Here is a 13,527-nt window from a genome sequence, read left to right on the forward strand (position 1 = left end):
TTTTTTTAAATCGATACATTGCATCTTTTATGCCGATGCACTGATGTGGTGAATCTTAACATAAATACACACACATACATGTATATATTTAAGAAATATATGTAATATATATTTAGGTTTTTATTTTGGAATCGATTAATCACGATAAATGGATTTTACAGCCCTAGAATCAACTCACAGTCTGAAGATAAATGTATCCGAATATGTCTGTTATTCACAACAAAATGAACTGACATCTGTCAACTCCAACTGACCAAAATCTGCAGAGTTTTTGCAACCAACGTGGACTTCTCTGGACTGTGAATCAGGGCAAAAGTCATGTAGCGTGCTCCAGTTTTAAGAAGCAGATTTGTGCATTTGTTTTGAAGCTCAGCCAGAGAGAGAGAGAGTCTGTCTGTGAACTCGTGCTTCGAGTCGGTGTGATGCATCACTCTGGTCAGACAGTGTAACGTGTTGCTCTCATGCCCTGACCTGAGCCGCTGCTCTTGACCTCTGTGTCGTCAGGAGAGTCCCGGGTCAGACAGGTTCATGTGACGCTCCTGTCGGGACTGAAGGGGTTAATGACTGGTCAGATGATAGCGGAGTGAAGCCACAGTTAAAGAGTGTGATGAGTGCTTCAGCTATTTTTCTGTTATTAAGCAGTGAAACTCTCTCACTGTGCTTTGTTTTTGATGGGATGTCTCAGTTTTTCCGAGTTTGTTTGAACTCTCTTCAAGATCAAATATTAAGGTCACCGTAATCGAGCATTCTAGCACTTAGCCTATATTTACAAGACAACTTTGTCGATTTTCAACCAGCTTTGTCAGTAGTATATGTAAATTAACTTTCTCCGTGTTACCTGCACACAAAAGTCACACACACTTTGCTACATCTGGCAGAACAAATGATTGTTCATTTACATAATCTGCTGTCATTTACATGTACTACTGACAATGTAACTGTACAAAGCTAGCTGAAAATTGGCAAAGTTATCCTTTAAGTTCGCTTAAGCTATAGTTCAAATTTATTGAATGCATTTATGAATGTATTTGATCAACTTACAGGAAGAACAGTAAATTTGTGAAAACTTATTGCAGTTTATAAACCTATTTTCTATTTGAACATATTATAAATTTTAATTGATTGCTGTGATCAAAGCTGAATTTTCAGCATTACTCCAGCCTTCAGTGTCACACGATCCTTTAGAAATCAGTCTAATATGCTGATTTACTGCTCAAGAAACATTTCTGATTACTATCAATGTTGAAAAGAGTTGTTTCTTATTTTTGTGGAAGCGTTCTTTGAATAGAAAGATAAAATGGACAATATTAATTTAATATAGAAATCTTTTGTAACAAGTCAAAATGTATTTGCACAAAGGCAATTTAATTTTGAATGCTGCAAAACAGATTTCTCTATGTAAATGAACTTTGATCGGTTTACCCAATCATATATAGGCTCAGATGAAATCAGCTGAATTTTTTTTGTGCATTTTTTTGTTGTTTTGATTTTGGAGGAAAACCTTGAGCATTTCTATCAGTGAATTTATGCATGGTTAAATGTATTAAACAGAAACACAGCGGCCTAGCGTGAGGGGAAGCCCCGGCTTAGAGTGAGCTGAGGCGGCGGGGTCGAGAACGGCGCGCCCGGCGGATCCGACGAATGAGCGGCAACCACATGTGACGCTTCATCCACGGTGAACTGGTCGCCCCTCAGCGACCAGCACAGATCAGCTCCAGGCATGACGAAGTGGATATCATCCTCTTTTGGAAGACCAAACAAAGTAGTTTCGCTTTCACAACGTCTTCACGACATGGTGGCGGAAACAACAATACTACAGCGAGAATAAAAGTTACGCCTTCTTTCTTTGCGTGAACATTTGGGCGGCGTTATGCAAATCTTCCCACATAGTGACGTAGACATGTGGGGGCTTGTTTAAAAGGAGGCGTTTTAGGAAGGCATGGACGAGTCTTAACTTCTATGAAGAATACCTCTTTGGGTTTGAGACTTTAGTCTTTACAACTTTAGGGATCTTATCTATTCACGGACAGCTTGTAACACTCCAAAGAGAAAGGAAAACTTGAAATTGCATCATATGACCCCTTTAACACCGAACGCACGCAGATCTAAAAATACTGTACACGTGTTTTCTTTCTCATCTGTTTACGTTCACGTAAGACAAAAAACGGCTGTGTTTATTATATACTGACGTAGTTTTCTGTATATTGGTCGACAAATATGAAAGAAGTCAGTTTTGGCCCGGAACAACCTTTTCTACAGTGGAAATACACAGAACAGTTCGAGAACGGACACAAACCGGGAACCCGTACCGCGACCTCTGTTGTCTGTGCTCGTGCTTGCGCTTCGTGTACGCTGCACGCAAACAGGGCGCAAGTTCTTTCCGTTCCTGCACCTAAATCGTTTTTAATCACATTAAAATGCGAACGCAGGAATCATTAAGCAGAATCGAAATGCACACGTCTTATCGAATACCCGGTTCTTGGAAATTTGGAACCGGTTCTAAAATTGAACCGGTTTTCGATACCCAACCCTATTTCCAAGTGCCATTGCGTCATATTGTGGACACACACACACACACACGCACAGACATTAAGACTCTGGGTTTATGCCACACTCTCGGGTAATAAACACCTTCCTCATGGGTCACACACAGGAATCTCCTCTTAGACACACACATGCCAACATAAACAGCAATCCGCCGAGGATTGTTTCCTGTTAGAGCAGAGCAGGGTCATACAGACGCTGCGTGTGTGTGGCAGCTAAAACAGGAATCTGAATCAGCGTCCTCCTCCTGTCTCTCCCTCTGGGGTTCCTCCAGCAGGTCACGGCCCAAAAATAGCAGCGGGCGCAATTTCAAGTGCAAAACCGCCGACTTTGGGGCCGCAGCCAGTCTGCGAGTGTGAGATTTCTATGGGAATACTTGGCCATGCTCCAGTGTGTGGGCGCAAGTTCTTTCCGTTCCTGCACCTAAATCGTTTTTAATCACATTAAAATGAGAACGCAGGAATCATTAAGCAGAATCGAAATGCACACGTCTTATCGAATACCCGGTTCTTGGAAATTTGGAACCGGTTCTAAAATTGAACCGGTTTTCGATACCCAACCCTATTTCCAAGTGCCATTGCGTCATATTGTGGACACACACACACACACACGCACAGACATTAAGACTCTGGGTTTATGCCACACTCTCGGGTAATAAACACCTTCCTCATGGGTCACACACAGGAATCTCCTCTTAGACACACACATGCCAACATAAACAGCAATCCGCCGAGGATTGTTTCCTGTTAGAGCAGAGCAGGGTCATACAGACGCTGCGTGTGTGTGGCAGCTAAAACAGGAATCTGAATCAGCGTCCTCCTCCTGTCTCTCCCTCTGGGGTTCCTCCAGCAGGTCACGGCTCAAAAATAGCAGCGGGCGCAATTTCAAGTGCAAAACCGCCGACTTTGGGGCCGCAGCCAGTCTGCGAGTGTGAGATTTCTATGGGAATACTTGGCCATGCTCCAGTGTGTGTGTGTGTGTGTTTCTTGTTCCTCTCCCACTTTTTTCCCTTTCCCTCTCTGATCTGACTGGCAGATGAGCTTGCAAATTTTCACTGAACACATGCGCTCCACGTGACGCGAGTCGAGTGTGTAAATATTCCCACACACACACACACGCACACACACACACTGCTCCGCTGGGAGGCTTTATGACTGACTGCCAGATTGATTTCAGCATCTCAGCCCATATGGACTCACTGCTCATTTCACTCAGGCTTGTTTTCAGGCAAAACCATCAATAATCAAAGACACATGGTCGCACAAAATATCCATGTTTGCTTCATGTATATTGAGTGAACATTTTTACTGGTCTTATAGTAGTTTTTGTTTTTTGCAAGATATGTTCGCCTGGTTTTTCTGTTGTTATATGTGTTGTGTTGTTGTATTTGTTATGCACCGTTTGTGTAAATTTCACTGATGTTTGCCCTGCTTCGTGACACTTTGTCACTCAGTCAACTGGATTTATTTTATAGAGAAATTGCGAGCGATGTTTGCCTGTGCTAAACGAGATGCAACAATGCTTTGTTTTGGTAAACTAATCGTCTAACAACTGACTAGCTAATTGCTTGGGTCTACCAGTATGTATACCTAGGTGGCTTTACAGGGATAGTGCACCCAGAAATGAAAGTGGTCATCGTTTACTCGCACTCATGTGGTTAATAAACCTTAAAGACTTTCGTTCATCTTTAAGATACAGTTACATCAATGAAAGTTCACAAAACTATAAGTGTCAGGCTTTAAAAAGTACACAAAATAATTCAAATGAATTGTACTGTTTTTTGAACATATATTTACAGATTTGAATTAAGATTTTTTTTAACAAACATTGATCAGCACACATTGAGCTCATCAATTATGGTAAACACCAGCTCAAACGTGCTGGCTTTAAAATTAGGTTTTTCTCACGCGCCAATGAAAGCATGTTAGAGCTTCTGTTTAGAATACCTGGATTAAACGGCTTGATTCATTTAATTGATTTTGTGCCATTAGGGGCATGAACATTTTATTTGTGTGGACTTTCAATGGATGAATAGAAATGATGATAGAAAATACACAAATATACAGCTATGGGGAAAAAACTGAGACCACTTAAATTCTCAGTTTCTCTGGATTTACTAGGTATGGGTTTGAGTAAAATGTTAATAGCTATTTGTTTTATTCTAGAAGAGTCCTTTAAAAAGTACACAAAATAATTCAAATGAATTGTACTGTTTTTTGAACATATATTTACAGATTTGAATTAAGATTTTTTTTAACAAACATTGATCAGCACACATTGAGCTCATCAATTATGGTAAACACCAGCTCAAACGTGCTGGCTTTAAAATTAGGTTTTTCTCACGCGCCAATGAAAGCATGTTAGAGCTTCTGTTTAGAATACCTGGATTAAACGGCTTGATTCATTTAATTGATTTTGTGCCATTAGGGGCATGAACATTTTATTTGTGTGGACTTTCAATGGATGAATAGAAATGATGATAGAAAATACACAAATATACAGCTATGGGGAAAAAACTGAGACCACTTAAATTCTCAGTTTCTCTGGATTTACTAGGCATGGGTTTGAGTAAAATGTTAATAGCTATTTGTTTTATTGTAGAATAGTCTTGATAACATTTCTTCCAAATTTCAGATACAAATATTGTCATTTAGTGCTGCTTTTTTTTTTTGGATGATTGGTCAAAATAACATGTTTTCATTTGTTGATCGAAAATCAGGGTTATTGCACCAAATATTGATTCTTAACTCTAAAGAAGTTAAAACTTGGGTTTTGTTTTTAAAAATGAATAAAAACATGTCTGAAATGTCTGTCATTTCATGCTCTAAATTAGAAAATTTTTATTTAAAATTGGGAAGAAATGTCATCTGTAGTTTACTGAATAAAACACAACTTTGGTTTTACTCAAACGTATAACTATAAATCATAAATCCAGAGAATCTTCCAAGTGGTCTCTTTAACTTTTTCCATATCTGTATATTGATTTTTTTGGTGAATGGTCTCTAAGATTTAAATTGAGATGCCAATGTCTCGTTGGGGGTTTTAGCAGGATGTGCTTTGTTAACTGTAACCATTACAATGTTTCTAAAACAGAAGCAAGATGCTTGTCCCAATATACCAAAAGTACATTACGTGCTCATGCCTGGTTATGTGAAGCTGCTAGGGGTTTTTATGTTGCTGTATTGGTTGTTTTGAGTGGTTTCTGGCTAGTTGCTTGTTTGCAAAAGTTGAAAGAGCCTATTCTCAAATCTATACAATATTTTGGTTTGTAGACATGGTTGAGATTACTCCTTCAGTGAAAGTCTGTTCAATAATTGCTCATTTTTGTCAGCCACAACTTTAAAAAAATTTTTTTTTTTTAATAAATAGAGCCTTTATGGGAAAAATAGAGAGAGACTAGAGATCACTTGCAAAACTTTTGCATTCTCTGGAGTAACTTTTTTGTGTACACGCAAACGTATTGCGCTCCCCAGAGAAACTTTGTGAAAGCGTAGAAGTATAGATTTTCCTCCCATCTCATATTTCCATCAGCAGCAAAATGTCTGAGAGCGAACGCAAAAGTTTAGCAAATGAGCGAAAAAGCAAATTTTTCCTCTCATCTCATATTTTTTCCATCAATATGTCCCCTTAGGGCTTCCGTAAAAACTACGAGTACGTCTCTCCTCAATAAATCATGTGATTTGAGCTATCATTCATGTCTGTAGTACAGTGTGGGACGAGCACTCAGGTCTTTGTTCAAATGGCTGTCAATGAGCAGCAGTAATAGAGAGGCTTGCCTTATCAAACGCCACTAATAACACGCTTCTGTTCGTCTGGTTCTCCTGTGCAGGATCTGTCTGGCTCCATCGATGATCTCCCCACAGGCACAGAGGGTGCTCTGAGTCCGGGCGTCAGCACTTCAGGCGTGTCCAGCAGTCAGGGGGAGCAGAGCAACCCGGCGCAGTCGCCCTTCTCGCCCCACACCTCCCCGCACCTGCCCGGGATCCGCGGCCCGTCACCCTCACCTGTGGGCTCGCCCGCCAGCGGCCCGGCCTCGCGCACGGGACCCCTCTCACCCGGTGCCTTGCCTGGTGGGACTCTCATTTATGAAGTTTGTTTACTATTATTTGCACTAACAGTATAGTTCAGTGCAGGTAGAAATGCAGAAGCGCATTTCGTTTTTTCAAAGAATAATATGTGACCCTGGACCACAAAACCAGTCATAAGTGTAAATGTTTTAAAAATCGTACATAATACATAATCTGAAAGCTGAATAAATAAGCTTTCCATTGATGTATGGTTTGTTAGGACAATATTTGGCTGAGATACAACTATTTGAAAATCTGGAATCTGAGGGTGCAAAAAAATCTTAATATTGAGAAAATCGCCTTTAAAGTTGTCTAAATGAAGTCATTGGCAACACATATTACTAATCAAAAATTAAGTTTTGATATATTTATGGTAGGAAATTTACACAATATCTTCATGGAACATGATCTTTACTCAATATCCTAATAATTTTTGGCATAAAAGAAAAATCTAAAATTTTGACCCATACAATGTATTGTTGCAAATATACCCGGGCTACTTATGACTGGTTCTGTGCTCCGGGGTCACATATTATCATAAGTTGCCCATTAGTTTAACTTTGACGTTTACCCCTCTTATAGGAACCCAGATGCCCCCCAGACCCTCGAGTGTCCAGTCGGATGGTATGTTACATTCCTCCATGGGTCAGGATAGAGGTGAGTCTAGTGACTTCTTTATAAATGTTTATTGCACGATTAATTAAAAAATAAAACCGAAATCACGATATGGATTATTGCCATTTTCTAATTGTGAAGGCTGTGTTTTAATTCAATGTTTAGTCGGAGTGAAGCACGGCACTGTGTTAATTTATGCGTGAGCAGCTCGTGATCCAGTCTTTTCAGCATCTGCTCTGAATTTGAGTCGCTTAAATGTGCATTTGGGAATAATGAGAAGTGCTTTTCAACAAAAGAAGGGCACCCTGCCGTTTTCCATCAAAAATGTTTTTTGTTTAACATTTGAATTATATTATTTTTATTCTAAATTTTTTTTCTACAGTCGAATATTAATATATATATATATATATATATATATCTATCTATCTCTCTCTCTCTCTCTCTCTCTCTCTCTCTCAGGGGTTTAACGGTTCACAAAAATCACAGTTCGGTTCGATACGACACAGTGGTGTCACAGTTCGGTTCGGTACGGAGGTAATTGGTTACGTCGCAATGTTGGAAATATTTCTGTTTTAAACCACGAAGGCGAGCCAATCAGGGATGCTCCGATCGATCGGCCGGAGATCGGTATCGACTGATAATCATATTTTATGACTCGATCGGTACTCAACAACTTGGCCGATAGTGATGCTATAGTGATAGATGAGCTAAAACCGCCCGCACCTGTATTTTTGTCTGATTTAGATAACCGCACCCGATCATCACATTCAGGGTTCGTACGGTCATGAAAAACCTGGAAAAGTCATTGAACAGCAATTTCCAGGCCTAGAAAGTTTTGTAAAAAATAAATAAACTCAAAAAGTTTTTGAAAAGTCATGAAAATCCATTTCAAGTCTCTGTATAATAGAATTATGTTTAATCAGATCCTGAATTTCGTTACGGGATTGCGCATACATCGCATTACTCATTCCCGCAGCTTTCGACTTTAAAATGAGGGAAATTACTGCAAAACCTTTATTCAATATAGCGTGTAGGTTAGATGAGTAAATAAATCCACACAAACCATCAGATGAAAACAGCGTGAGTGATTCAGCTGTACCGGGTCTTCTCTCTTGGACTTTTACGCATCTAGAGCTGCTGCTGCGATAGAAGACTTTAGCTCGCGTTTCGGGACAGTTGACAGAATTGTCAATTGCCTAATCGGTCATTGTTGCATCGTTACAAAAATGTATTATTTTCATGTCTTTTTAAGCCATTCGGTACTCGCGCTCTCCAGAGGCGCGTGCGATCACAGTCACATCCAAAGCGCACACTGCGAGTACCAAATTGAGAAAGTACTGTCGGTTTTGTCTTAAGTTAATGTAAACAGTTGCAAAATAAAATGCATGCGTATCAGTATTGGATCCGTGAACTAGGTCTTGTGACAGTAGCCTAATAAAGCTGTGCTGTCTTTTATTAATGTTAATCAAACAACAAAAGACAGAGAAAATCCCTTACTGCTCTTGACTAAATAATGTTTTGTTGAATAACTTTTAATGTTAATTTACAGTTTATTCAATTTCTGTAGTCTATTTAAAACACGTTCATAATTTAGAAAATTTAGTTAATACTTGCATCATTAATTATTTATTTTATCCACCCGCAAATAATCAGAATGCATTTTTTTATTACCCGATCCGCGGATTATCCGCAGCGCCCGCGGATAAAACCGTCATCCGCGCATCACTATTGGCCGATCTCAGGAACTGATCTCAATTTGATGACGTCACAGCGTGACGACGTACATGATGTGTGGGCACATAAATGATTTGGTACCGCAGTCATGTCATTGCCGGTGTGGAAATGCTATGATGTTTCGAGAAACAATTAAAAATTTGCTGTTTGTCGTGTATGTTTTGCATGATTCATCTACACAGCATATTCAGTGACGTTAGAACTGATCTGCACCTCACTGCATGCATCTGCGGCGCGTTACGGCTCCACGGCCACCGGAGCTGATCGCGGCCAGTCTAGTCAGTGCTTGTGTTTATCAGTCAGCCGCAGCACGTTTCTGAATAAATGTATGGGAAACACATCCCACAGCACAACCACCTGAGCCCAGCTTCAGTCTACTCATCACCTTAACTTTAACTGCGTTTGTAGCCGGTGCCATAGCCAGACTGATAAACAAACACAGACCGGAAGTTAACTTCGGGCTAGGCACGTGCGCCAGATGAAACCGTCTATATAAAGCTTGAAGCATCAGAATTGGCATCGGTATCGGCCGATCACCATGACAAGAAATTGGTACTCAGTATCGGCTTCAAAAATCCTGATCGGAGCATCCCTAGAGCCAATTGATATCACACACAAGCAACGTGCAAACTTTGCGCAAGATTCATGCCGGTGAAGTCTTTATCTGTCAATTCGCTGCAGAAAGTGAAAGTAAAAAGGGAATGACGGAGCTTTCTGCATCTGACGCCGCATATTCTCTCAGAGACGACGAGACGAATCTACTTCAACATGTGCTGATAATGGTATAGCTAACTGTTTTAATTTATTCCCTTAATATTTCTAATATTACAAAAAGAGAACAGGTTAAACTTAACAGCTGTTAAACAGGTTGTTTTTGAAAGTCGGTGCTTGAAATAAAAGCTTATTTCATTGATTTTTATTGATGACTGAAATGTTAATATTTTAATCATAGGCCTATAATTCTTCTCTCAGAGACGACGAGACGAATCTACTTCAACATGTGCTGATAATGGTATAGCTAACTGTTTTAATTTATTCCCTTAATATTTCTAATATTACAAAAAGAGAACAGGTTAAACTTAACAGCTGTTAAACAGGTTGTTTTTGAAAGTCGGTGCTTGAAATAAAAGCTTATTTCATTGATTTTTATTGATGACTGAAATGTTAATATTTTAATCATAGGCCTATAATTCATTGTATAGACCTGTTTTAAAATACTTTTTTTTAAAACATTTTAATTGAGGAATAAATAGCCTAATCTTTTGTTATCCTCGCAGCACATCAGTTATTTGGTCATTATTGTGGGGCAAATTAATTGTAATTTTAATTTAATAATAAAAGTAACTTCTTAATAATAATAATAATAATAGGCCTAATAAAATTAAGAATGTAACAGGCCTACGTTAATTGGAAATGCCAAATATCTTAATATCGCCAACAGTTGATATCGTCGATACTAGGGTTGGGCGATGTCTACCAAATTGGCATCGGACAATGTCTACGGTGAAACATCGTGATGGACAAAGGCATTGGGGGGTGGGGCGGGGTTAGGGGTGTGCCCGAAGCGTGAAACAAGCTCTCTTACAATGTCTAATTTGAGCTGCTTTGTTGAGTGCAGTGGCACTGAGAACATCATATTTCACACACTTTAAGCTGTTTTATTTTCCAAATGTAATAGGATTAGTCTAACGAATCATTCGGTTTGTAATGCGCACCGAACTGAAAGCCTTGTACCGAACGTTTTAATACGAATACGTGTATCGTTACACCCCTAATATATATACACGTATTTCATACTTTGATTTTGTGCTACTAATACTACTGATGATGATGATGATTATTATTATTAATGAAAAAATATAATTTTATAGCCATATTGATATTAAAGATCTGGATTTTTTTTCTCTTGTTTTACATTGGAAATAGTAATATTGAAAATAAATTTCATAGTCGCACGCAGTAGTTTTCAGTCGCAAATGCTAATGGTCGCACTGTCGAGCCCTGCTTTGTCATTTTTATATTTTGATTTTAAATTGACTGTACATTTCCTGATGTGTTCTGGAATAAGGAATAAGGTCCCTGAAAGCAATTTCTATGCACTCTGTACTTAAACATCCTAAATTGTGGTTCGCTTATGCATATTTGACCATATTGCTTTTTGAGTTGTGAACTCTTAGTGTCTACACAAGCTGTACCCCAGACCAACATTTTCAAGTTTACTTTGGAGTGGATCTGTGCTGTGCACCTGAGTTCAGCTTGGATCCGCACCAAAACTCCTAGCTTGAAAGCATAACCTTGAGGGTGGTTTACTGTAGCGTAACTCTGTCTGCTCTCTACAGTATACATGAGGAACCCTCAGATGCAGTACGGCTCTCCTCAACCCGGGTCAACTTTATCCCCACGGCAGTCATCTGGAAGCCAAATGCATAGTGGGATGGGTTCCTTCCCGCAAAACAACTCCATGGGCAGCTATGGGCCACAGAGTGGCCAGTACGGACCACAAGGTGAGAAGCTTCGATTCGACTGAACACTGATGCTTTTTGATGCTTTTAAAGAACATCAAACATATTTTACACGAACCTAGAGTGTGCATTAACCTTAAAATTTGTTGCACAGGTTACCCGAGGCCTCCGGGTTACGGAGGCATGCCGAACGCTAATTATCCGGGTGGTCCTGGCTTGGGCGGCTCCATGAACCCTATGGCAGGGCAGGGTGGAGGGGGGGCGTATGGAGGGATGCCTCCGGTACGCATGGGTCCGGGGCAGATGGGTACGAGGCCATACGGCCCTGGCATGGGCCCCGGCATGGGCCCCAACATGGGCGGCATGCCTCCTCAGGTGGCGTCAGGAATGTGTCCGCCGCCTGGGATGAACAGAAAGCCTCAGGATCCCGCGGCAGCGGCGGGGATGCTCCATGGCCCATCCAACTCCATACACAGGTACAGTCCACATGTGCTTCTGAACTCACTGAAACGAGCCTGTGCAGAATCCAGGCCCTCTTGGACTGGGAAAAGTTTGGATCCGATCTGACAATGTCAGTTTTTCAGCATGAGAAACAGAGTCCATCCCACTGATTGCCAACACTGATGCAGAAATGCTTAGCTTGGTCATAGGAAGTTGAGTCACTGAAGCTTTAAGCTGTAAATAAGCTGATTTCACAAATAGGACATTTGACAAACAGACTTTTTTTAATCTGTTTTTGTGGCCTGTAATGACTGAATTGTTTCTACTTTACTGATTCAGCATCAGTATGCAAGTTAGTGTTTAACATTTTTCTGTATTTTCAGCAAACAATCTATCAGTGACACTGATTATATAGTGTGCAGTTTAAATATTTAAACTATTATTTATTGTTTTTACTTTTAATATTTTGATCAGTCTATTTTTATAATGTTGATTTTTCATTTTTTATTTTTTACAAATATTTGTTTATTTTTATTTATTATTTTTAGTTATTGTAAGTGATTGCATTCACTCAAAATATTCCAAGTTAATATCCAGTAAAATAATGTGCTTATTTAAATGTAATCTACTGGTGAATTCAGGCATGATGAGGACTAATATACAGATTTTATACATATACATATTAATATACAGAGAGACACGGCTGCATCTCTCTCGCACCTTTTGTAAGCAAACAGACAAGTGAATGAATGATTTGGAGAGATCACTTGATTATAAATATTAAATACACTCTCCATCGCTCAAATGGGTCTGTCTTATATCGGATTTTTTCTGTTTCTTTTAAACACTTCCGTATAAACCTGACTGTGCTAAAGGCTGGACACATATTAATTTGTTTGGGCTCGGAGTTATGGATTTTGATTAACCTGAGGCTTAGAAACTATATAATCAGGGCCTAAAATTAACACTCGCCAAGCGCCAGATGCGAGTAAAAATCTGCGTTGACGAGTATATGTAACCACGTCAGTCGCCAGTTGGCGGGTAAAACTTTTCCGAATTATAACAATGCAATGTATTGAGAACAGCAGACAGTTTTTAAAGAGATTCGCTGTTTCTGACGTAAGCGAATAAAATAATCTTTTCCAAAGAAGAGCTCATCATGAGTGGTTAGCTGTTTTGTCATAAGCCACAAGAGCGAATCAAATAATAGGATAAAAACCTTCTGATCAATAATAAAAAATTCTGATAAAAAATTAGCCTTCCTAATACGAGGTGACATGTGACTCCTTAAAGTGACTTACAGGGGTATTTTCTTTTTACCTTTGCAATGGCATCCTTTTCATCTGTCAAATTCAAAATTTATGTTTATAAGCTTTTTAAAATGTCTATTAAAATCAAAATAATAGGAAGTAGAATAAGACAAATAAGTTACCAATCATATGAAATTAGTATTAATAAAAAATCTATTTGTACTACAGAGGGTGCACAGAAGAACACAAAAGTGGCCTGTAGGTACGTTTTGAGAAGTTTAATGAGGCTCAGAGGTAATTAAATTCATAAATTCATGTGGAGATTAATGTTTTAAATATAACATTTTGAATACAGAAATATTAAATGATTTAAATAACTGAAATTATACCTAAAAATGAAACTGAAACCACCAG

The 13,527-nt window shown here is 39.2% G+C and overlaps 1 protein-coding gene across 1 annotated transcript in view; it reads left to right on the forward strand.

Annotated features, from left to right (window-relative positions):
• LOC107550655 (AT-rich interactive domain-containing protein 1A-like) overlaps positions 1 to 13,527 on the forward strand; it is a 100,790-nt gene that overhangs the window by 58,709 nt on the left and 28,554 nt on the right. Inside the window, exons 5-8 of the mRNA XM_016231990.1 lie at positions 6,374 to 6,614; positions 7,194 to 7,268; positions 11,300 to 11,464; positions 11,577 to 11,898. Coding sequence (XP_016087476.1) covers positions 6,374 to 6,614; positions 7,194 to 7,268; positions 11,300 to 11,464; positions 11,577 to 11,898 — 803 coding nt within the window. The remainder of the gene's footprint in view (positions 1 to 6,373; positions 6,615 to 7,193; positions 7,269 to 11,299; positions 11,465 to 11,576; positions 11,899 to 13,527) is intronic.

This window comes from Sinocyclocheilus grahami, unplaced genomic scaffold (assembly GCF_001515645.1).
Source record: "Sinocyclocheilus grahami isolate Dianchi unplaced genomic scaffold, SAMN03320097.WGS_v1.1 scaffold404.1, whole genome shotgun sequence".
NCBI classification, from domain to species: Eukaryota; Metazoa; Chordata; class Actinopteri; order Cypriniformes; family Cyprinidae; genus Sinocyclocheilus; species Sinocyclocheilus grahami.